At 37.6% G+C, this 27,285-nt stretch overlaps 1 protein-coding gene across 2 annotated transcripts in view; it reads right to left on the bottom strand.

The window, feature by feature from the left end:
- The window catches only part of sp3 (phosphatidylinositide phosphatase spermathreecae), a 185,933-nt gene that overhangs the window by 73,530 nt on the left and 85,118 nt on the right, over positions 1-27,285 (bottom strand). Inside the window, exons 10-13 of one of the 2 annotated variants that reach the window (XM_053789611.2) lie at positions 23,151-23,316; positions 14,749-14,910; positions 13,421-13,491; positions 519-737 (exon numbers count right to left, since the gene is read on the bottom strand). In XM_053789611.2, the coding sequence (XP_053645586.1) occupies positions 519-737; positions 13,421-13,491; positions 14,749-14,910; positions 23,151-23,316 (618 nt within the window). The remainder of the gene's footprint in view (positions 1-518; positions 738-13,420; positions 13,492-14,748; positions 14,911-23,150; positions 23,317-27,285) is intronic. The other variant, XM_053789612.2, reaches the window with a different exon arrangement.

Below are 27,285 nucleotides of genomic sequence, written 5' to 3'. Positions count from 1 at the left end.
TTAGTAAAATTTCAAAGAAATAATCCAAACTAAATAAATGCCAATATGATAATGAAAGCTGAACAAAACACCCATTGTCGGAAACCTAACATTACGCTCTCACGGTGCCAACTTCTTCAATGTACTATACTGTACAACACATACACAATCATATTAGCACTGAGTAAACTTTAAAGATAGGAAACCTAAAAAAAAAATATAATGTTAGCAATCAAAAATGTGTGTCTGCTATAATAATGTAACCATGTGAGTAATAAGGAAAACTTGTGATGAGTCAGAAACTAGGGAAGTTTTATTATCCTTACCACTAGGAATCACATAAAACTTATTAAATTACTTAGTATCATAATAAAATCTAGCATAATTAAAAAATCCCAAGAACAGGAGTGAGATTAAAACGAGTTAATAATTATTTTGACAGGGATTATTATGGGATATGATGCATAATTAAACAGGCATAATTTTATGTTTCAGTTAGAAAAATGCACACAACCCTTGCCATAGGGCAATGCCCTAACCTGGACAAAGAATAGAGGGCGCTTGCTAGGTATTTCTCGTTGCTAGGGGCGATCTCTGCCATGTAACTTGGCGGACCAATAGGCATTAAGGCACCTGCAACATTGAGCAAAGTCTCGACAAAGTCTATCTCTTGCCACTGATTGTCTGAGAGTTCCAACCCCAGCATAACATCAATGGCTACTTGGCGGTAAGTGTCTAGGAAGTGATTCTTATAGTATCTGTAACAGAAATATATACAGCTGTCAAGCCTACTTTTGTCACTACACAAATGCTTTCAATAACTCTGACAGCAAGATTCTGAGTCAATGTCTTCAACAATACGTGTGCAAGCTTCCTGTTAACTTTCATGCAGCTATTAATATGTTCCATTTCCCAAACCTAAAACAAATTTTTTTTTTTTCAACAAGTCGGTATAAAGTTCTATAAAAACGTCACTGTGTGAAAATCTGTCCGGTCTACTTTTGGAAGCAAACCAGTGATGCACAAAACACTAAAGAAATTATAATGCCTGTTGATCTAAGTGCTGAAACAAGTGATGCCATCAATCTTCTCACATTCATTATAATTAGGACAATAATTAGAGAAAAAATAGAGTATACTTAATCATATGGTGAGAAATGGGTATAAGTAACCTTTCATGCAAGTGCATTTCTGCAGAGAAACAGTCTTGCTCTTTTTCATCCTGTGTAATGTAACACTTCAGAGAACCCTAATTATATAAATAGAATGATATAAAACTTGGGAAGTAATACATCACAAAACAGATTCAATTAAACCACTCATAATTTTTCATAATTCAAAAGTATCTTTAGTAGCTGTAAGAAATAATGGATCACTAAAGATACCTGATAATAGAGAAGCTTTTTCATGCTAGGTAAAAGGACACAAGTGCAACTAATGTGACATTTTATTGTGGCAACGTTTCACACTCCAGGAGCTTTATCAAGCTGTTACAAGCAATAAATGGACACAGAGGATATATATAGGCTTAAGAGTGAGGTGTAATACTAGTAGTAATATCAATACAGCCTCTCCTCACTTAACGACAGAGTTCCGTTCCTAAGACAACGTCGTTAAAAGAATTCGTTGCTAAGTGAGGTGCATACTATAATGGTAGTGGGTTTGTGTCAACCATCTTTGATATTGTTTTAATATCACCTTTGCACCATTTATAACATTTCTGGTATATTTTTAAATGTTTATACAGTAGTGAACTGAATACTGAAATAAAAAGAATAGAGGAAATCAGCTCTAATATACATTATTTAGATATAAATACTGGTCAGAGTCCATCGTAAGTCCGAGGCGTCAGTAAACGAGTACGTCGTTAAGTGAGAAAAGGCGGCAGTGGCGGCAGCAGCAGCAGTGGCGGCGGCAGTGGCGGTGGTGGCGGCGGCGGCGGCAGCAGTAGAACAATCAACTTGCACATGAATAAAAGGTTATAAAAGCAATTACTTGGGTAGCATAAAAATAGGTTAGACAAATATTTCTGTAAGTGGCTGGATTTGAGAAGGTCTGTTTCAGTGTTCCTCCCTTGTTATGTTCTTGTGTAGTATTAGCAGCAGAGACTATGTGATGGCAGGATTTATTGTTTTGATCAGGATTTTTGCTAATACTTCAGAGATGATGAAGCTGCCTTCATTTTTCTTGACTGTGTTAGAAACAGTGATTAATGATGATCCAAGGCATTTACGTCTGCGGAAATTAGGTTCTTCTTTGATCACTAGTCAGGCGCCGTTGAATTTCATGAGGTGATTGTTCTACCATACTGTATTACTACTACTACAGCTACTAGTATTACACCTCACTCTAAGCTTATATATACTCTCTGTGTCCATGTATTGTTTGTAATGGCTTGATAAAGCTCCTGGACAGTGAAACGTTACCACAATTAACCCTTTCAGGGTCCAAGGCCAAAATCTGAAGTCACGCACCAGTGTCCAAGAAATTTTGAAAAAAAAAAAAAATTATTTTTTCTTACAGAATTAAAGAGCATATTTTTGTGAAGGTAATAAAACAAAAAAAAATTAGAATCTGATCAGTACTTACCGAGATACAGTGCCAAGAAGTTTGTAGAAAATGATGTGGTGGCGGCAACATCAACGAATTCCACATACGCGTATTATATTATTTTGTTGTTTTAGTTGTTTTTTCTTTTCTTTTCCAATTTTTTTCTATTCCTACTAACATTTGGGGCCTGAGAGACCAATACTGTATATAATTGATATATATATACTCACTGTATTGAACACAATAACCGCACTAAAGTTATTATCATATTATTGTTTACCACTGTTGTTTATTACAATAAACATGCACAAATATTGTATAATACTAATGTTCTATCATATATTTACATATTTACAATCACTGGACATGGTTTTAGAACTGCTGGAGCTTGTGGAACTCCTTGAAACAAGGCACCATGCACAGAGGCACCTTACATTCCTCACACATAAACCGAGTGTCTTTGCGTCTTTGTTGCCGTCGTTTTGTTTGTGCACAGACAATGCATCTCTTCTGAGCAAATTTCTTTTGAGTTGAAGGAAGCTGTATTATGAAATGATCACCTTCTCTTCTCAAACGCTTGGGTATATTGTGATGAATTCGAGGACCATGTTGTATTGCAGGTGTTGTTACCTGGTACTTCATTATGAGTTGTCTGACAACAGACAAACAAAATTCACCATACGGTGGTCTGTTACCAGTCTTTATTTGGTACATATTATATGCATTCAGCATTGAAATGTCCATGAGATGGAAGAAAAGTTTCATGTACCACTTGTAACTCTTACGAACACAGTCAACAAAACCAATCTGCATGTCACACTTGTCAACCAAGCGCATGTTTTGTGTATAATCAATCACTGTCACTGGTTTTTGAATACGTTCATTAGTCACTCGATCAACTTTGCCACTGTCTTGCATTTCATTACGGTGAATGGTTGTCAACAATGTGACATCTCGTTTGTCATGCCACCGTAATGCCATGATGTCATTGGCAGTAAACACCTGCACATCATCACCACGAACACCTGCGTTGAGCCTGGGCATATGTTTACGATTAGAACGCACTGTGCCACACACATCTGTCTTGTTCACTCGCATGAAATCAGTGAGTAATGGGCTTGTGTACCAGTTATCGGTATATAATGTATGGCCCTTACCAAGATAAGGTGCCATCATGTTTCTCACTACGTCACCTGATATACCCAATAACATCTTGGTATCTTTCAATGTTTTACTACCCGTGTATACAACAATATCCAACACCAGGCCACTGTCACAATCACAGAGTACAAACAATTTTATACCAAAGCGGTTCCTCTTGCTCGGTATATACTGCTTGAATGACAGTCTACCTTTGAACAAAATCAAAGACTCGTCAATTACAAGATTCTTGAATGGATAAAAGTATATCCTGAACTTTTGTTTGAGATACATGAAAACATTTCTAATCTTGTATAACCTGTCACTTCTGTCAGGCCTGGTTTTGTCAGAGAAGTGCAACATACGTAACAGTAAGATAAACCTGTTCACTGGTATTATTTCACTGAAGGATGGGGTACAAATTAGCCGATCTGTGGACCAGTATGCTTTTATATTATGCTTATAGACGTGAGGCATAAGCATTATTGTTGCAAAAAGCAAATACATTTCTGCAACAGTCGTCTCTTTCCACCTGTGTAGTCTTGACTGTGGTGACAAGATCGTATTTGCCATGGTGTACTGAAAATACTTATTACTTTCCCTGACAATAATTTCCATCAATGGCTGGTCAAAGAATAATTCAAAGAATTCCAGTTCATTGGCCGTGGTTCCAAGGGGACAGGTAGGTAGAATTCCACTTTGCGAGTCATCAAAGTGGTGAGGGCTGGGAACAAAATTGGGATTTTGCTGCCAATCCCAGATACGGTTTGCTGGTGGATACTGGACATCATAGGCTGGTTGTACGGGTGGTTGTGGCGGGCTGGTGGGTGACGCTCCGCTTTGTCCTTGAACTGACTCGTCAGCAGCGTGGGTTCCCGCGTGGCACAGCGAGTCACGCATGGCGGTGCCACTACCACCACCAGCCCCACTAACACCATCCACTGATGTCTGTGGCCCATCCATGCCAAGTGTAGCCACATCATCCTCACTATCACTACCTAAAACGGGTGTAGGGCCACGGGATGTACTCCGGGATGTACTCCGGGATGTACTCCGTCCCCTGGGCAAAGCATAGGGTACACTACCCGAGCGCATGCGGCGGCGAACATACCGACGCTTCACTGGTGAATATGTTTCCTCACTATCACTACTCGAATGATCGTCGAGCGCAATAAAATCACAATCCACGTCAGAATCATCGTCATTACTGAAGTCAGAGGCCAGGCCACAGGAAAATATTAGTTTTCTCTTACGTTTAGGAGTACCCGACGGTGAGTCACGAGTGCCCACACCAGAGGTAGAAGGTCGAGGATCGTCGGGGTTTTCTGCACTATTATCGATATCCTGGTCATTATTTTCGGTCACTAACTTATCAAAGCCGTAGAATTCGTCTTCATTTCCACTTCCATCAGTGTCAGAACTATCAGACAGGAAGAGGAGAGTCCCAATTTTCCGGGGAGTGAGAGCTGACTTGCGACGAGGCATGGTGAACAAGGGTGACTGAGCCGGCGTTCCCACAATGCTATGCAGGCGCCTAGATTTTTTGTTTATGGCGCACACCCACGGCGCAGACCCATTCTCTCATATGTAGGCCTATGAGCGCTTTCGCACTAAATTTGACGGCGCTAGAATTTTGGCGTAGATCTACGATTTGGACACTCACCGACCAGCCGTAGATCTACGGGACGGACCCTGAAAGGGTTAAATGTCATATTAGTTGCACTTGTGTCCTTTTACTTAACATATTGTCGGTAATTCTACCAACATTAATACAGTTTTTCGTGCCCTCAAAGTGTAATTTGGCAAAGTGTATAGATCAAGATCTAATCAAATTGTAATACAGTATACTGATTGTATTAGGGCCATCATGGTATCTCAGATTACTTTGCCCAATATGCATACTCTGTGTTACAAAACAAATTATGATGTAACAATTTTAAATAGCAAATGACTTCTTCCCTCTTCCTCATCTTTATTATCTTCTTCTTTCTCATTCCTCCTTCAATCTCTCAACTTTCCCCATCCCCTCTCTACCCTGCTGAGCCTCCATAACACCTACCATATTCATACCAAAAATATTAAATGCTGAATATGTACTCTGTATGTCTTCTTCAATCACTTTCAAACTTTTAGAAAAAACTGTGAAAACACTTTAATGTACAGCGTAAGACTTTACTACAACTAAGTTGAAGCACTCAAGTTCTTGCACTTACAAAAAGTCATTTGTATTTAGTCAGAACTGTTTTATACTGTATGCTTGTTCCTTGCAGTTCATGAGTCCTCTTGTTATTTTCAACATTCACGACTCATAACCACTATAGACAATTCTCAATCACAAACCTTTGAAAGTCTAGGTTGTGAATGGTTAATTTATTTCACTTAAAATTAATAAAAAATACTTGAAATCATGAACAATAAACCAATTAAACATTCAGAACTAATAATAATATATGATCTCTTAACAGAGTACATGGGTTAATATTCTACTGTACAACTATGATATACTCCTTAGTGTTAAGTAGACTGTAAGCCAATAATGTTAAGTTGGCCCATAATGCCTAGGCATAATAGAGGCTCTCTTTGCATTGCAACCCACTATTGTAAATATAGAATCTCAATGTACTGTTTGCAAAGACATAAAATAAATAAATAAATAAATAAATGTATATCTATGTGCCAAAATATTTAACTCATATAATGTTATAATAAACATTTAGATGCTAAGTGAGACTTCATCAACCTGTGTCACTATACTGCCCTGAGGCTGTAATATCTTCACTTTATAGAACTGTAATGCATTAGCATTATTTATTTATATTAGAATTTACAATTAAATCAGACTAGTAAAGTCCCCATAAACCTGTTAAAAATTTGGATTTAAACTATAAATATATACAGTATATGTACTGCATCGTATATTTATTGTACACAACAAATGCACAAAAAAAGATATAAAATATTCTGACATAGTTATTAACCTTTTCAGGGTCCGTGCCGTAGTTCTACAGCTTTGAGTTGAGGGTCCAAACTGTAGATCTACGCCATGAGCTCAGCTCACTCTGATAAGCTGTGAGCGGTAAATTTGGGCCTACATATGAGAGAATACATCTATGTGGTATGTGTGCACCACATAAAAGAAATCCTGCAGCACAGAGTGCATAACAAGAGAAAAAAACTGAGACCGTAATTTTCGATTAAAATAACGACTTTGCAGTGTTTTTCGTATGTTTTTTATAGTTGTACAGTATTTCCAATTTCTTGGTCTCGTTTGATAGAATGTAAGATATATTACAGAAATAGATTTTATAGAAATGATTATTACAGAAATGATTTTGATTGGTTTTAGTACTGGAAATGGCTTGAAACTGAGCTCAAAGTAGCGGAAATGTTAAATTTTTGCCAATGTTCAAGAGTAAACAAATGACCTCACATGTCTAATACACCCCAGCTGGTGGGTCCAATATATTTTCACAAATGTGCTGATATTATTTATACAATTATTACAATACTGCATAACAGTAAATCTTCTATTTTTTGGCTTGAATAAAAATTCATTATGTGAATAAAAAATAAAAATGGAATTCATTTGTAAAGCCTGAAAACATAACTAATGAGCAGAGGAAATGTTAGTTTAGTGCCAGGAATGCCTTCATTGTTTATTCTGGACCCTATTTTGAAATTGGAATATTTTGAACTTTGTGTTAAATTGGCCAAATTACCAATTTCCAATCACTTTATTTTGTAGTTGAAACAGTTGACTTGGTGATTTCTTGTGCTCAATTATTTTTATTTTATTATTTTTATTAACAATTTGAGCACACATACAGAGGTACAAAAAAATACAGATAAGAGCAGCATGCCAAAGCCACTTATACTATGCATAGCATTACGGGCTGGCTTAAAATTAACTTAAGATTAACTAAGGAATGATGAAATCAGTGATAAAACATTAATGTAAACAGATTACTATAAAGCACAAGTGAGTATTACAAAGACAGGTCATATGGTTGCATTCAGTTAGGTAGTGATTCTGTTAGGTAGTGTATTTAAAAAATAATAAAGTTAGATTCGGTTTTAGGTTTAACATTTATGTGATATAATTGTGAGAAACATTTAAGATATACAATTTATAAGGTTCAGTTATTCAGTATTTATTTGGTTTTGGTAAGTGATCTTTGAGAAGAGACTTGAATTAATAAACAGGTAGTGTTTCTTTTATATTTACAGGTAATGAATTCCAGATTTTAGGGCCTTTTATGTGCATTGAGTTTTTGCATAGTGTGAGATGGACACGAGGAACATCAAAGAGTGATCTGTGCCTTGTGTTATGGTCATGTGTTCTGTTGAGGTTGGCAAGGAGATGTTTGAGGGGAGGGTTAATATCAGAGTTAAGTGTTCTATGTATGTAATAGGTGCAGTAATAAGTATGGATGTTTTGTATGGTGAGTAGGTTTAGTGTATTGAATATTGGTGGAGTGTGCTGCCTGTAGTGAGAATTTGTTATCATTCTAACTGCAGCCTTTTGTTGGCTAATTAGTGGTCTGAGATGGTTAATTGTTGTTGAGCCCCATGCACAAATTCCATAGGTGAGATAGGGGTAAATAAGAGTGTGATATAGGGCCAGGAGGGCTGACTGGGGAACATAGTACCGTATCTTCGATAGTATGCCTACAGTCTTGGAAATTTTCTTAGAAAATTGATAGAATAGAAGTAATACTAGTGAAATAGCTAAGAATTTGGTTGACTGGAATAAAGTAATTGGCCTAAAATGGGAGTCAAAGTCAGCAAAATCGTCGATGCATAAATATCGCTGACAAATCAAAATTCGCGAGAGCATAATTTGGTCAATTTTCCATCAAATTTAATACTTTTTGTTTTATTACCTTCAGAAAAGATTCTCTACCATTTCATAAGAAAAATAACAAAATTTTTTTTTTTAAATTCTTGGACCCTGGTGCACACTTTGAAATTTGGCCTCTGGACCCTGAAAGGGTTAAAATATAAAAACATAAGCGATTATATATTACAGGAATGCACAAGAGTATAGTGATACTAACACTCATATGGGTGTGAAGCACGGGTTGTAAAAATGCTGCAGCAAGGAAGCGGCTGGAGACAATGGAGATGTCGTGTCTAAGAGCAATGTGTGGTGTAAATATTATGCAGAGAATTTGTAGTGTGGAAATTAGGAGGTGTGGAGTTACTAAAAGTATTATTCAGAGGGTTGAAGAGGGGTTGTTGAGATGGTTTGGTCATTTAGAGAGGATGGAGCAAAATAGATTGACTTGGAGGGTGTATAAATCTCTAGCGGAGGGGAGGAGAGGTAGGGGTCATCCTAGGAAAGGATGGAGGGTGGGGGTAAAAGAGGTGTTTGTGTCCAAGGGGCTTAGACATGCAGCAGGCACGTGAGAGATTGTTAGATAAGAGTGAATGGAGACGAATGGTTTTTGGGACCTGACGAGTTTTTAGAGTATGAACAGGATAATATTTTGTGAAGCAATTAAGGGAAACCAGTTAGCTAGACTTCAGTCCTGGAGGTGGGAAGTACAAAGCCTGCACTTTACAGGAGGGGTTTGGGATATTGGCTGTTTGGAGTGACATTCGATCTGATGTATTTTGGGCACCTCTGCAAAGACAGTGATTGTGTGTGAATAATGGTGAAATGCTTCTTTCTTTTTTTGGGTCACCCTGCCTAGGTGGGAGATGGTTGACGTGTTAAAAAAAGTATCACAGATTTGCTAGAAGACAAAAAATTCTATATAAATGTATTTTAACCCTTAAACTGTCCAAGCAGATCTATGTACACATGCGTAGTGCTCCAAAAGTAGATATACATTTTTTTTTACATATTTTCAAATATAACAAAAAGAAAGTAGATCAAAGTTTTTTTTACATGTTTTCAAATGTAAAAAAAAAAAAAAGAAGATCTACTTTTTTTTACATACTTTCAAATGTTGAAAAAACATAGATCTACATTTGGACAGTTTAACCCGTAAACGGTCCAAACGTATATATACGTTTTCTCAACATTTGAAAGTGTGTAAAAAAAGTAAATCTTCTTTTTGCTTTTTTACATTTGAAAATGTGTAAAAAACTTTGATCTACTTTTTTTTTTGTTATATTTGAAAATATGTAAAAAAAACGTAGATCTACTTTTGTAGCACTACACATGTGAACGTAGATCTGCTTGGACCGTTTACGGGTTAAGGGTTAAATATATGGAACACCAAATATGAGAAAATAACAAAATATCTCACGGAAGAATAAAAAGTAAGAAAACAAAGGCATTAAAAAAATCACTCTTCACAAACAACAATTTTTCTTATGGGTGTTAAGATATTTCCATGAGATGTCTGGTGTTAGCATATATTTATATTTTCCTATTATAGGTTGGCCATCACTAATCTGGCAATCAGTAATCAGGTTCCATCAGTAATCCAGCACTAATTTTGGCTAGCATAATTTCAAATTTCTGGGGTCGCAACACCAGCCTACCATTACTATTTGGTGGCGTTATTTGCTGTGTAAGTCATTCTAATTTCTTTTTCTCCATTTACGGTTATAACCTGCTCACTATTGAAGATATGGTACTATGTTCCACAGTCAGCCCTCCTGGCCCTATATCGCTCACTTATTTACCCCTATCTCACCTATGGAATTTGTGCATGGGGCTCAACAAAAATAAACCATCTCAGACCACTAATCACCCAACAAAAGGCTGCAGTCAGAATGACAACAAATTCCCACTACAGATAGCACACTCCACCAATATTCAAAACTCTAAACCTACTCACAATACAAAACATCCATACTTATTACTGCACCTATTACATTCATAGAACACTTAACTCTTATATAAACCCTCCCCTCAAACATCTCCTTACCAACCTCAACAGAACACATGACCATAACACAAGGCACAGATCACTCTTTGATGTTCCTCGTGTCCATCTCACGCTATGCAAAAACTCAATGCACATAAAAGGCCCTAAAATCTGGAATTCATTACCTGTGAATATAAAAGAAGCACTGTCTGTTTATAAATTCAAGTCTCTTCTCAAAAATCACTTACTCACCCACAACTAAATAAATACTGAATAATTGTATCTCATAAATTGTATCTCATATATGTATCTCATTATTGTATCTCATAAATGTCAACCTGTGACCCAATCAAGCTTTGTTACTATTTAACTTCATTACCTAACAGAATACTCCATTCTACTGATTGCACAGCAACACAGTAAATGACCATATGACCTGTCTTTGTAATACTCATTTGTACTAAATTGTTATCTGTTTTACAATCATTTTTGTACCACTGAAAATATCATTGCTTAGTTAATCTTAAGTTAATTTTAAGCCTGCCCATAATGCTCTGCATACAAGGGGCTTTGGCATGCTGCACTTTAAAAATTGTATTCCTTGTACTTCTCTGTATCATGTTCAAATTAATAAATAAATAAATAAATAAATAGCTATGGGTCCAATGAATAAAAGAAATGCTTCTTGTTGTGTAAAGCACATACACTGTACATTGTCCATACAAGATAAGGTGGCTTTGAAGCCACTGTTGGTCACTATGAGCTCAGCTCACTCAGATAAGCTGTGACCAGTAAATTTGGGCCTACATATGAGAGAATAGGTCTGTGTGGTAAGTGTGCACCACATACAAAAAGTCCTACAGCACGCAGTGCATAAATGACAAAAATAGGCGACTGTGTTTTTGGTGCAGCAAGTTTGCAGTGTATTTTCATATGGCTTGTATGATTGTATTCTCATTTTTTTTGGTCTCATTTGATAGAATGGAAAACATAGCCTCTCCTCACTTAACAATGTACTCATTTACCGACAACTCGGACTTACGACGGCCTCTCTGACCAGTATGTATACCTAAATAATGTATTTTAAAGCTGATTTTCTCTATTCTGTTTATTACAATATACAGTACACTATTGTGTAAACATTTAAAAATATAACAGAAATGTTATAGATGCTGTAAAGGTGCCATTAAAACAATATCAAAGATGGTTGACATAAACCCACTACCATTATAGTATGTTCCTCACTTTGCAACAAAATCACTTACCGACGAGGTCGTAGGAACGGAACTCTGTTGTCATGTGAGAAGAGGCTGTATTACTGAAAGATATAATTTTGATTGGTTTCACGCCGAAAAGTACCATAAAAATGAGCTTAAAGCAGCAGAAAGTTCAATTTTTGTTGATGTTCAAGAGTAAACAAATGACATCACCATCAAGTATATGTCCAACTGGCTGGTCTAATACACAGTCATGAATGGGTTGACGTTATTTATATAATTATTGCAATAAAGCAGTATTCTGCATAACAGTAAATCTTCTATTTTTTGTGTGAATAAAAATTCAAAATATAAGAGAGGCTAGAGATGTGACTAATAAATGTCTGCACTGTTTATTCTGGACCCTATTTTCAAACTGGCATCTCTTGAAATTTGTGTGAAATTGGCCAAATTACCAATTTCTGACCAGTTTATTAGTTGAAATAGGTAAATGGGCGGTTTCTTGTACTCAACTGACAAACAGAAGGAATACTAGCAAAATAGCTATGAGTTTGGTTGATTAGAACAATGGAATGGGCAAAAATAGGGCATAAAGTGGTGGAAATCGCCAATGCATAAATATCACCGTCGGGTTAGGTGTATTCTAACTTAAACACTCTGTAATCTAGTACCCACAGGTCCCGATGATGCCAGATTAGTGATGGCCAACCTGTATCACATCAGTTGTGACTCTAAGAAGAAAACACATTCACCATTCAGTAGTTGTTTGTAAGATACACTCTATGTATTAGAAAAACTTAATCTGAAAAGGATCTGTCCACTATTTTTTATTCAGCACTGCTGAGAGCATGAGGTGGGATCAGAGGTCAAGTGTAGTGAGCTTGATATAACTCTACTTAGAGAAAGCTCAGAAAAATACCCCTCAAAATTTTTTTTCTAAAATTAATGGACTGTTAGCTTCGTGCCAATAACAATTCCAAGATTTATTTTGTATTGACAAGTCGGAATACAGAAAGCTGTGTTACCTTATTAAGAACATGAGAAACAGAAAAGAAGAAGAAGAAACAGAAGTACATGGAGAATAATAATGAAAAAAAAAAAAACAGAAGCAGTAGCATTTACAAAGGATTAAGAAGAAATGGAGAACAAAGCAAGAACTCATCACAGAAAACTGCCAAAAATTTTAAAATGTTAAAACTTACACCAAATGCTAAGCAGCAGCATTCCATTAAAAATAGTGATAAATGTTTTGGTTTAGGAAAAAAGATAAGAATTGGGTATGAGTAAAGACCCTTCTTTTATATGTCATAATAAGAATTGGGTATGAGTAAAGACCCTTGTTTTATATGTCATAAACATTTACAATTTTCAAGTAATATAGGATTTAAAGTACAATTTTATATGCAAGTATCTATCTTTGCTTTGTCATTGGTATTTATATCTGAATCTCTTGCAGGAATACATCTGCTTAAGTATAAATGCTTATACTACAATGATATGAACAAGCATGCAAGCATAAAGGCCTGTGTTTGGCAGTGCTTATATGCAACCAGTCATCTGTTCATGTCTGCATGCACTATATATGTAACTTGGGGCTCAAATATATGGTATGCACTATATTAAAAAAAAAATTCAAGCCATTATCAACTCAAACAAATGCATTTTCTAAAGTGGCTAGTACATCTACTGTTATCAGAGATTGTCACCCACCTGTTTGCAGAGTTCATCCCATCTTTCATCATGCCAGCAAACCTTCTCTCTCCAGTTCTGGTGAAGTCTCCCTTTGGTAAAAATAGTTCTCATATGAATCCAGAATATCACCAAAAGGAAAAGATAACATCAGCTATGCATGACTATATTAAAAAACATATAATTATCTTAATATAATCCACTGAGGCACATGCACTACAAAAATATTAACAAATTAGAACAAGTTCATGACTGAAGCCAACAAGTGTTAGGCTTTTCATCCAGCTTTGTGAGGTCTGGCATCATTGCCAGTACATGCTCTTCTTAAACACTGCAAACTCTGTACACTTTTTTTTTTTCAACACGTCGGCCGTCTCCGACTGAGGCAGGATGACCCAAAATGAAACACTTTCACCATCATTCACACAATATCCCTCTCTTTGCAGAGGCACCCAGATATGACAGTTTAGATGTCACTCCAAACAGCCAATATCCCAAACCCCCCTCCATTAAAGTGCAGGCATTGTACTTCCCACCTCCAGGACTCAAGTACAGCTAACTGGTTTCCCTGAATCCTTTCACAAAATATTACCCTGCTCACACTCTAATAGCTTGTCAGGTACCAAAAACCATTCATCCCCACTCATTCCTATCTAATACGCTTACACGTGCCTGCTGCATATCCAGGCCCCGTGCATACAAAACCTCTGAAACTCTGATATGAGAATGAACTACAATAGGGCCTAATAACTGTGTACTAAGATGTAAAAAAATCCTTTCTAAGACCCAAGAAAAAAAACTAAAAGAAACATCACTGCCTTCAATGGATAGATGATGCTGACTAATCTTTACCCCACATTAAAAATACTACAACTGGTAATATAAAAATATAAAAAATACAGTGGACCCCCGGCTTACGATATTATTTCATACCAGAAGTATGTTCAGGTGCCATTACTGAACGAATTTGTTCCCATAAGGAATATTGTGAATTAGATTAGTCCATTTCAGACCCCCAAACATACACGTACAAACGCACTTACATAAATACACTTACATAATTGGTCGCATTGGGAGCTGATCATAAAGCGGGGGTCCACTGTATACAAATGATGCAACAATCACTTTCCCATGAATTATGAAATAATATCTAAACAGAAGAGACTTAATTGTTTTGCATTCTGAGAAACTTGAGCTTTTTTTTTTTAACATGCTGCCTGCCTCCCACCAAGGCAGGGTGACCTGAAAAAGAAATGCTTTCACCATCATCTACACTAGCACTGTATTGCCAGAGATGTGCATTGCATTGTAATCCAAAAATCTACTGAATAAAAATTAATCAAGTTCACCTTGAGGGCTGAGGTTCCTGCATACTGTTTGCTAATAGTATCTCCATTATTAGCCCACATAGTCTGAAGAGTGGAGCGGCAAGCAGGTGGCAGTGGATGCTCAGGAGGGATCATACCCAGTTTGACGAACTGTCCTTCTAATACTGATTTGGCAATGGCAGTCTGAAAAATTAAATGGAATTCAATACATATACTAATGTGAAGTTTAGTAAATGTGACATATATAAAAGAACAGTTCAAGATAAGACTCTTGCTGAGAAATATAAGAGAATGAATAGTGGTAACTCAAAGACACTTTAAGCAAGCAAAAGCTTTATTCTACATTTCACCCACAATGGAGCATTTATCAAATCAATATCCAATTCCACATAATACATTTCTAAACACATTTTGTAAATATTACCAACTGCATACACCACACGTATATCCCACACACAGAATTATGGATAAAAATGAAACATTGCACAACAGCAAACTTGCATAAATGAACCCATAAAGAGAGAAACATGTATGTATTATAATAATAATAATACTAATCACATGACATGGAGAGCGTTTAAATCTGTAGGGAAAGGAAGGCGGGGTAGGGGTCGTCCTCGAAAAGGTTGGAAGGAAGGGGTAAGGGAGGTTTTGTGGGCAAGGGGTTTGGACTTCCAGCAGGTGTGCGTGAGCGTGTTTGATAGAAGTGAATGGAGACAAATGGTATTTGGGACCTGACGATCTGTTGGAGTGTGAGCAGGGTAACATTTAGTGAAGGGATTCAGGGCAACTGGTTATTTTTATATAGCTGGACTTAAGTCCTGGAAATGGGAAGTACAATGCCTGCACTCTAAAGGAGGGGTTTGGGATATTGGCAGTTTGGAGGGATATGTTGTGTATCTTTATACGTATATGCTTCTAAGCTGTTGTGTTCTGAGCACCTCTGCAAAAAACAGTGATTATGTGTGAGTGAGGTGAAAGTGTTGAATGATGATGAAAGTATTTTCTTTTTGGGGATTTTCTTTCTTTTTGGGTCACCCTGCTTCGGTGAGAGACGGCCGACTTGTTAAATAAAAAAAAAAATCTAATCACATAGAGATAGAAACTCAGAAAATTCACTTATCTATATATTTTGACCACCCTGCTGGGGTCCTCTTCAGCAAAGGACCCAAGAAAGGGGGTCAAAATATACAGATCAATTAATTTTCTGAGTTTGTCTCCATGTGGGTTATTACTGAGCACTGACAAGTGTTCATTACACTGTCAGCACAGTTGCTGATCCCTGTGTTGTATAGCATATCAGTATCATCCATGAGCTTTAGATAGGAGATCCCTAGGCCTGTGACTGTTTGTGTGACATCACGGGATACAGCTTGAGTGTGAGGTGAGCTAGCTACCTCGGTCTCAGTCGGCGTTTGACATAGGCAGTGACAAGGCAGAGGCTGGGCTCCATCTCCCTTTACCAGAGTCTGACAATATATCGTTACCATCCAACAAGTGTGTCTACCTTCAACCCTCGATATCTCCATTTAAGAACCCCTACGCTGGTGACAGAAAAAAATCTACCTCGGTCTCAGGGCGTTTGACATAGGCAGTGACAAGGCAGAGGCTGGGCTCCATCTCTTTGAGTCTGACAATATATCGTTACCATACAAGTGTGCGATAGGCCACATAAGTTATGTGAAAAAATAAAATAGTGAAAAAAACAACAAACCTTCAAATACGGGTGAGCGGCAGTCGCCGCTGTTGCGATTTTCTGGAGATAAGTTTCTACCGAGCCGGCTGCCATCTTGTGAGTAGGCCTGCTGAGAAGGTTAACGCCAGCCAGCTACCTCAGCCAGTTCCTCCCGCCCAAGCTCCTACCAGCTTCTACACCATTCACTGGTCAGTCTCTTTGTATTAGTGTTTATCTGCTTATTTGCATCACTCCCGAGGGGTTGACCCGAGTTTGCAAAGTAAGCCAGCTACCAGTCTGTGGTGAGGGAGTCCAGTCCAGCCTAGCCTATTCCATCCAGTTTCTTTGCCTGCCAAGCCAGCTTTTCACCCCTGCTGTGCTCATCGTGAGAAGTTCTCAAGCTATTCTGTGTGAAGGGCTAAGATAAGCCAGCTAGCAACTAACCCAGGTGTCTTACCCCAGTACTCAAGCAAACCACGTGAGTAGTCTTCATCGCTTGTGATTCAAGCTCCAAGCAATTCTGAGTGCTCTTTTTCATCCCTGTGGTGTTGTGGTATTTCGTGGGTGTATTTTAAGCCAGCCAGCTTAGAATATCTTCGCGCCAGTGTGGGTGTCCTCAGTGAGGCTTACGCCGTTCATCCCATAGGCCCACGACCACGTGTGTCTCACCACCCCCGGTCTTAGCCCTGTTATGCCCACAAACCCACCCATCCACTCACCACGCGGCCTCAGACGCCTCACTCAGCCATTAACCCACTCACCCAACCTCTACCAGTGTTTTGGCACACTACTAGGGGTTATAGCACCATATTTTAAGGACCACATAGGGGGTCAAGAGCTAGAGTGTGTCTTCGACAGTGGCGCCACAGTTGAAAGCCTCCTGTGTGAGTCTATCGTCGATTTAAGCGCAAATTCTTCGAGTGTGGAGAGAAGTCAGTGATCGTAGTCAGCCACCAGTCTCCTCTACCCTCCACCTCCAACCTTCCACCATCTACCTCATTCTACACCAAGTTGTTACAGCGATAATATTGTTCATAGAGACATTTGCGAGTGTTGAGATATTTCTTTTTTTGTTTCCAGCGATTTTTCTCTTAGTGACATTCAGTGACTCTTGATCAGACTCAGTGTTTATTATATACTGATTGCAATAATTTGATAATCTCCTTAATTCAGTGTTAATTTCCAAGCATTATCTTATATCTGTTGTGTTGTGTTTCTTTTATACACTTGAAGTAAGTACCTAGTGTTTTTCCTTTGTTGTGTGTGCAACATATGAGCAGTATAGAACTTGTGTTTGCACTTCAGAATCACCTTGTGTTCTCAGTATTCCAGTGAATTAATTCAGTCATTTATTTAGTTGTATCCTGCATCACAACTCAGTGTTGTCTGTTGCATTTTTTCTTCCTAGCAGTTGTGTATTATTGTTTTGTTCTGTGTGTTGAACATTCTTGTGTTCATATTCTTTTCATTTAGCCAGTGTCTAATTTGTCTTATTTCCACAGACAATAGTGCCATTGTTTTGTGCAAGCAAGAAATTATTTTTATCAAAGTTTTCACACATCAAGTTGCATTGCAAGAAAATTCTAGTATTGTATTTATGTTGATGTGTTGTGTTCTGCATCACTGTAAGTGTTCAAATTTTTTTTGTTCTGTGTTTTAGCACCTATTATTTTTCGTGTTTCATTGAACAAATTCACTCTTAGTGCAATTTTTTAAGTTCTTCTGTTAGAGTAAATTGTTCTTTTGCTTGTTAAGTGTTAAGTTGTAGTTAAGAGTTAAAGTGTTCTTTCCTTGATATATTTCTTTTCTTGTGTGTGTAATAATTTTTATTATTGCACATTGACTCATTTTGCAATAATTCTTGTGCAAATATTGTGTTGTCTTTAAAATTTTTCTTGCAGAAATTTTATGCAGTGTTGTGCAGTACTTTTTGATTAGCAATTGTTATTTGCAATATTGCTACAGTTATTTCAGTGCAGTTTCATATGCTCTGTTCTGTGCATAATATTTTATTCTTTCTGTGCCATTTTATTTTATTCCAGTGAATTGTGTCCCAGTTTGTTTTAATTTTGCACAAGCTTTAATGAGTCCATTTTAACATTTTTGATTGATTTATCATTTTATTGTGTATTTCCCTATTGCATTGAGAGTAAAGACAACTCACTGTGCCATTCATTCAATTTAAAGTAAAAGTTCCACAAATTAGATTTGAGTAAAGTACAAGTTCTCTTGATTTTCAAAGTGTTGTTCATTCAATTGCATATTTTTCTTGTGTGAGTTTCTTTGCTTACTGTGTGACCTGTCAATTTTTAATTACTTATGAAGAATAGTTAAGCATTTTCTTCCCATTTAAGCTCACTGTGTTGTGTGTTCCTCAGTTACATTTTCTTTAGTTTCTCTAAATTCTTGTTTTACATTTTGCAAATATGTCTCAAGTCTTCTCAAGCGATGCCTCAGCACACGCTGCTAGTACAACCATTAATGCGTCAGCCCAAAACTCGAGTAACTCCTTATAAAACGAAAGATACACTCAGACTTCTAGCCTGCGTAATTTCAGTCGTGATCCATATGATGCTATGCCATTGTTCAATGGTAATCCTGACAACCTAGAAGATTGGTTTACCGCTGTTAGAGCCAGAGCTAATGCTTCAGTAGATGGTCTTCCATCTGAGAGTTGTTTAATTAGTATCGGAAAGGAGAGTCTAGCCCGTTCTCCAGCCGCCTCACATGTATTCAACTTAATTCGTATGAAGGACTTTCAAGATCTAACCAGGTGGCAAGATTATGAACAGTTAATTCGCAATTATCTTGAACCGGTGCGAGAAACCGATCCGTTTGTTGTTCTCAAAGAATTAGTTTGCACAGCTCCGAGGCCAGAAGAGTTATTAGATGAGTTTGCTCTTCGTCTTAATAACCTAATGTCCTCATTCGTTAAAGCAGGTCAAAATTCCAAGTACCTTAAAGATAGTGATAAACCAGTCCTTGATGGGTTTGCCAAATTAGCCGCATTTGGAGTTATCAAACAACTAATGCCACCGACATCTATGTATGTGTACAATTCAAGTCCGCTAGATGCTACTATGGGACCGCTTGCAGCTCTCATCCATGTACGAAATTTGTGTCCCGATGGAACCTTCCCTTATCGTAAGTCTATGCCAACCACTTTGTCTACTCCTGTACCTCCTCTAGTTTGTGCTACTACCAAAACTCCCAACCTTAATCACTCGCGTCCATCGTCCAAAGCTAGTGTTAAGAGCCATCATTCCCGTAGCACCTGTAGTATGTACAGTACCCACAGTCAAAGAACTTGCTACAATTGTGGTTACCGTGGCCATATTGCTATTAATTGTCATGATAGTCACCCTAAGAAGCGTCGTACTGATGATGAGTACCAGTCAGATCTTCCCTACTGTACTTATCATAGAATTCATGGACATGACACATCTGAGTGCAATGCTCTCTACAACCTGCAGTACTCTAGATCTTTCCGTGGCCGTTCCAACCGCAGAGCCAGGAGAGAAAACAGACATCGTGGTTCACAAACTAACCAGAACCAGGCTCATTCTTCCAATTCGGGGGAATCCGAGCGCCCAAGTCTACTCGTCCAGTCGTGACAGTAGGTGATAATGAGTACACCATCCCAGTTCAAAATTCCTATGAAGCCTTAGCCAGCCTTGAGAATGACAACCTCGCTGTTAATGTTGCTTCACACGTCTCTGATGTAGAGGAACTTGGGGATGAAGTAGAAAATGCCTTCTCCGATGACAACCCACCTTTCTGTTTGCATATAACTCCTAACGAAACGATTGGTCCTTTAGTACAAGCTTCTGTCCATAATGTGCCCGTTCATGTGTTCATGGACTCTGGTGTGCAAGTTAATATCATCAGGTCTAGCTTGTTTAAAGAGAAGCAGTTACGCCGTGTCCTCCTCGTTGAACCAACTACTGTAACCTCCCTTAGTGGAGTAGCTGGTTCCCTTCTGCGAGTCCGAGGTCAGACTTCGCTCACCTTTACTATCCAAGGAAGAGACTTTACTGCTGCTTTTCTTGTTGTCGACCAGATTACTTTCCCCCCTGGTGACCTTCTACTGGGATTTGCTTCCATGCGAGACTTACACATTGTGCTCGACCCGTACCGATGGCATGCCCAAATTGACGACTTGATCGTTCCATTCAGGGGTTACCAGCTTGGATCAGAAATCTGCCATACTGCTGCAGAGTATGATGTACGGATTAAGTCCTTACAAGCCAATGCATTCTCCAGTAGCGTACCCAAGCGGTCAGGCACTGGTAACTCTGCCACTCCCATCTGTGTTCCACCTACACCTTCAGATATGCAAGATAGTGTATTGCCTCAAGTGTCCGAGGACGCTCAGACTGCTTTGAGTGCTCTGCCTATCCCTGCAATGTCTGCTAGTCCAAGTAGTAGTTTCTCCACAGGGGACGCCTTGTCAGAAAACAATTATTTGAAACTAGTAATGCCATCTCTTGTTGATGTCACATGCAGTCTGCAGAAAGACGTCTCTGTTGTGACTAGTGTGCTCACTTGAGTGTTGTTGTTGTCCCTTGTGTTTCAGATTGTGATCCCATCCTAGTTGACAGTAATCAGTGCATTGTAAGAAGTTATTTCTCGAGTAACTTTCACGTGTTGCTAACGTTTGTAAGTGTAGTTTCTTTATAGCTGATACCTCGTGTCACTGTGTGCGACTCAGATTGGATATCAGCATTGTTGAAAGTGTTCATTTATTTTCTCCTGTGCTTGCAGTTTGAGATAATAGATTCGTTCTCCCTTGCTCATATTGCGTGTTATAGCGTTAATTTTTTAAACCGGGGAGAGTCATCCACTCCACCAAGTTTGTGCATTCCTCCAGTAAGAAAGAACCGATCCCTTGTGTTCTGGTGATTCGATTCCTGCTCCAGGAAGATCTTATTCTTACTGTGAAGCCACCAGCACCCATCAGTGACTTTGTAATGAGCCAAGAATTACTGTATCGAACAGTCGAGTTGAGCACTCCTAGCAGAAGTTAGTAATTCCACAGTCACTAGTGAATGTAGCTGTATCTTTTGTAGATACTCGTTCAGATCGTCCATGTAGCTGTATCTTTTGTAGATACTCGTTCAGATCTCCCTTAGTCAAGGCATGTTTTAGCCATTGCAGAGGAATTCGATCCTCCCAGAGATGATAACCATTCTGCATATGTAAACCTCACCCTCGCAGAATTGGGTTTAAATGTACATAGTCTGTATAACTAGATGTCCGAGATGAAGTAAATTGTCAACTGTTTGTATTAATTGATTAGTTTTTCAGAATTTTTTTTTTTCGTATTCATGTTCCCTCCGTGTTCTGAGAATTTGACAGTAATAGTCTGAGTGCACCAGATACCTTTGCTGTTAATTTCACCTTGTATATATATATTTATTCTTCCTCAGAATCCGTAGAGTGCATGAATACAGATCGATCGATCAATTCCATCCATATCGTACAATGATTTGTTCTTATAGTTTGTAATGCATTGCGTTAAAAATCATTACGTTAAAAGTGATTACGTTAACACCCATTACGTAAAATTCATTTTGTTAACATCCAGTATGATACCATCCATTAGTTCTAAGTTATATATGAATTTGTTATTGTATAGAATCAGCCCAGAACCACCTGCCTGTTCAGCCTATAGATAGTAGTGTATGTCGAGACGACATACGTAACATGACCGAGCTGTCAGCACAGTTGCTGATCCCTGTGTTGTATAGCATATCAGTATCATCCATGAGCTTTAGATAGGAGATCCCTAGGCCTGTGACTGTTTGTGTGACGTCACGGGATACAGCTTGAGTGTGAGGCGAGCTAGCTACCTCGGTCTCAGTCGGCGTTTGACATAGGCAGTGACAAGGCAGAGGCTGGGCTCCATCTTCCTTTACCAGAGTCTGACAATATATCGTTACCATCCAACTAGTGTGTCTACCTTCAACCCTCAATATCTCCATTTAAGAACCCCTATGATAACACTTTTAGTAATTTATTAACTCTTTTCTTCAGTTTAAGAAAACTCAACTACTGTATGGTCATCAAAGTTTGTAGGCTTCTCTATTTGTGGATTTTTATTATCAAGCGTTTTTTACTGATTAGCAGCCAGCAAATAATTTCAGCTATCTAATATTTTACTGGCTTTACAGTTTTCCCACCTAAATCTTTATTTTCCTCATTATTTCTTATGAATAACAATATTAAGGAGATTAACATGATATATCACAAAAATATGGTCTCGAAACACAAAATAAACCCAAATATAAAACAAAATTTGTGTGAAGATTTAATTTCGTATTGTACGTGGTTTCTAGAATGTAACTCTCATCCCCCATGAATGTGTAGGACACCTATATATACCAAAAGTTTTAAAACCAAAACAGGAAACAACCATACTAGGAGCAAAATTGAGAAAAACTAAATATAAACATCAAATAACTCTCAATGTATACCCAGCATTAAGACTAAGATAACTAATAATTCAAGTTACAGGTCTTGAAGAAGCAACCAGAAAAGGATTTTTTTTTTTTTTTTAATGAACCAGCCATATCCCACTGAGGCACGCAGACCTAAATTTAGTGATTTAGTATTTCAGCATTTTAGTCAACTCTTACGACACATGTGGTTTACGGAGGAAGAATTCTGTTCCACTTCCTCATGGAGAGAAAAAGAAATATTAATAAAAAAAAATTAAAAATTCAACCAAAGTTGTTTATCACTTTACCTGAACAACATTAGTGCGATCAAGACAGTCGATGCAGTTGATTCTGAAGACTCCATTCTGCCGACAGATAGTGCCTTCCTTATCAACCCAACAGTAAAGCATTTTCCCTATTAGGTCCTCTATGCCTTCAAGTAGTAATGAAACATTTTCGTATCTCATTCCACGGCTGAAAAGTTACAGTGTATTGGTAAACAAAATTAGTTTCCACCATATAAAAACTAAATTCTGCTAATTATTTTTCAAGAACAAGGAGCAGGAACTATTGACTAGCAAGTATAGTGGAACCTCAGTTTTTTAATTTAATTTGCTCCAGATGTTGATTCGACAACCAAAATCGACAACCAAAAAAATTTTCCCATAAAGAATAATGCAAATAGAATTAATCCATTCCAGACCCCAAATGACAATATAATAATATATTAATAATTTATTAACCACTACGTAAAACAATGTATAAAATTATACAGTACAGGGAAACTGAAACTGAATACTAAATGAAAATTTAACTGAAATACTGTACAGTAAATTAAAATTTAACTGCCCCTTACCTGTCAGAAGGTGGAGGAGAGGAGGGAGGTTGTTACTGCTTGAAAGGAGAGTCACCTTCTATTACTATGTCAGGCAATTGTCCTTCTGTTGTTGTTTCTTTTCTTTGTCTCTTTTCACCACTAACACCTTGTTCTGGCTCAATGGTTCTTGGTCTCACTAAAAACATGTCCAGTGAGATTTGTTTCAGGTTCTGTTTTGGCTGTCTAAATTTAGACATTACACTGTTACTGTACATGTTAGAGAGATGGATGGCCACTTCTTTCTCTGGAGGGCATTTTTCAGCAAACTCCTGCATTTCATGCCATTCAGCACATATTTCCTTGACAAGTGCAATGGGCACATAATCCCTTCTCCTCCCTTCCTCTCAACCCACTGTCCAGCAGTGAGCATTCTGTGAGCATGTAACCTGAGCTGCTTTGTCCCATTCCATACATGCAAAACTTGCCCTGTTCTGTACATGGGAAAACTTGTCTGTCAACAACCAAGAGAATGTATGAAAACCAGGACTTTTTTTCTCGAGCACCTCATTCAAAAACAGATTTGTCTGACAAGTAATGCAGTCAACAACTGCAGTTCAACTGTATTGTGTTAAAAAACAGTTCAAAGCAGTTTTTATTTTCAAATAAAGCTTTACTCTTCAAAGAAAGCATTAAGTTAAAATAGAAATGCATTTATAAGACAGATGCTCTTGTCTATCCTATGTTTAACATCATGTCTTCCCATTCAAAATGGTTACCAACAAAATATATATTGCAGTGTAGTGAATAGCCAGTAGCTAAAAAATATAGGAGTGTTAAACCCATGAAGCAGAGCGAGCCTTTTTATTAATCAAGGTTCTGCTCTAAACAGGACTTTATCAAGTATGTAGTCTAAGCTGTCATACCTGAGTGCCTCTGCAAAGACAGTGATTATGGGTTTTTCTTTCTTTTTTGGGTCACTCTGCCTCCGTGGGAAACAGCCGACATGTTGAAAATTAAAAAAACACTTGATAAATTCCTTGGTAAAGGGATTTATCTAGTGTATAGACTTGAAAAAGCACTATATTGTGCAAACCATTAACTAATAAATAAGCTCACCTTGCCATGTGTTTCAAATCCTATTGTACTGCAGTGGCAACAAATGAATAAAGTGTTTCATGCACACACGGTGAAAACCTTTTAATTTTGGCCTTAACCATTAATTTTTAAATAACTAATGAAAATGACCATGATATAGCATGATCCCTCCTGAATACTTTTAGCAAATTTTGTTTACTGGAGTATAACTGGAGAGGGTTTCAGGGGTCAACGCTCCCCATGGCCTGGTCTGAGACCAGGCCTCGTGGTGGATCAGGGTCTAATCAACCAGGTTGTTACTGCTGGCAGCACGTAAACCGACGTACAAATGACAGCCCGGCTGATCAGGTACTGACTTTAGGTGCCTGTCCAGCACTTTCTTGAAGATAACCAGGTCTTTTAAATTAAAACAAGAAACATGATGTGCTTTACTACCTTTACGACAAACAGGCAAACATCTACTTAAAATAAAAAAAAAAAATTCAATATACAATATACAGCACTGTTATATTACACAGTAGTTATGTTCCTGAAAATGCCAAGTTAGGTAAATCCGTGTTAGATAAACTGAAGAACTTGTGGGAAAAATAGGGTTACACTCCTGGAAGCCCCAAAAAAGCCAAATAACTTTTTTTGAGACCAACAGATCTTACAAAAACAAAAGTGAATATGTAATTGAAGTTCACTGTCGTGATGTATTATGATGTTTTTGCTGCATAAGACTACAAATGCAACAGAAATAATAGAATTTCTTACCTTAAATTGTAGGTGCTAGTGTTTGTCGATGATTGTGAAGAGAGTGGAGAGTTACGCTGTGGTCCTTACTGGGCTGAGGTGGATGGTAGAGGTTCTGGTACTGAAGTCAGTGGTTGTACTAGAGTGTGCATAAATTCTGTAATGGATTCTGTTTTACCCTGTAATACATTATACAGCTGATGGTAAGGCATCAGCTGCTCTAGACACCATTTCAAAGCACTGCTTCTAGATCTGTCAGGGTCTCTTCAGTGAAAAACTCTAACTTAAAGTCAGTAAAGTCAGTCAGTCAAGTAAGTCGGTTATTCATCAAACACACTCATATATTTACCTCATTCTTTTTAATTTTACAAACTGACGCTTCATTAAAGCCACAGGCTATCTCTTGTCTAATATCTCTATTTTCTTCATAACTCTAAGACTTAAACTCTTATACCTTTTCTTACCACCTTCAGCAACACTGTTATGCCTATTGGGTGCCATGATTGCTTGGCAGATACAAGATATGGCAATTAAAAGATCAAAACACAATTCACAAACACAGCTATCTCCTAAGAATGAAACTGGAAAAGTATTTACGAAGGCAGGAATGGGGAAGGTGGGAGGGTTGGGGGTGACAGGGATGGTGGTAGATCTCCCTTGCTGACACGACAATCTCACCCACAAGGTGGCAGCTTGAGCTGGGGAAATTTTTTCCACACCCGCAAACGGAATCATGTTAAGTTAATTTTACTAGTGCTGTATAAAATTATGCCGCAATTTTTTAATAGTGCAATAACCAAAATGTGGCAAATAAGTCTGTGTAATATAATGGTCTACTGTGTATAGTAGTCCATACATGACTTTTGGGTCCAACCTGGACCATTAACTAATCACATGTTAACGCACAAAGGTGTGTTAGTGTAAGGCTAGCTAATGGTCCAAGTCAGACTCAAACGTTGTCATAAGTTTCATTCTCCAATGTGTGGGATATTTGTGTACTGTTCCAGTCACAGGATTGTGCCTTTTTGTTCTATATAGTAGTCATCATAAATATGCACCTGCATAAAAAGATCACACAGAAAATGAGAATGCTCACCATGAACTATTGTTTTAAAAATAGAATACCAAAATATTCATTAATTTGTCACCTCAACTAGTATTACCTGGGCTTTTACTTCCTCTTGATGCACTACTTAAGTCTCCTAGGCACTGATAAGGTTAAATTATGGAGGACAGAAAAGTCTATACTCTCTCACACGTGTTTAACAGCACTCAAAGATTTTGAGGTTAGAAGACACATTTACGCCAAGAAGCTTAAATTTAACGTTCTCTGTCAGATTAAGTCCAGCAAGTTTCCAGCCAGTTATTAAAGTGTAGGAAATCACAATAATGTAGCCAATCCTTTTTGTCACCAGCAGTATGGCAAGGGTCACAGTCTTCTATACAAAAGTTGTACTGGTACTTCTTGATACTGTCAGGCAGATAATCTGCTAAAAGCATACTTATCCGCATGCATATTTATGATGCTTACCGTACACCTGAAAGCCCATACATACATACATACATACATACATACATACATACATATATATATATATATATATATATATATATATATATATATATATATATAAAAATATATATATATATATATACGTATATATATATATATATATATATATATATATATATATATATATATATATACGTATATATATATCTGTTGGAGTGTGAGCAGGGTAATATTTAGTGAAGGGATTCAGGGAAACCGGTTATTTTCATATAGTCGGACTTGA

This window comes from Cherax quadricarinatus, chromosome 68 (genome assembly GCF_038502225.1).
Source record: "Cherax quadricarinatus isolate ZL_2023a chromosome 68, ASM3850222v1, whole genome shotgun sequence".
In the NCBI taxonomy this organism is placed as follows: domain Eukaryota; kingdom Metazoa; phylum Arthropoda; class Malacostraca; order Decapoda; family Parastacidae; genus Cherax; species Cherax quadricarinatus.
Note: the sequence above shows the minus strand (reverse complement) of the source record. Positions and strands in the feature narration are given on the sequence as shown.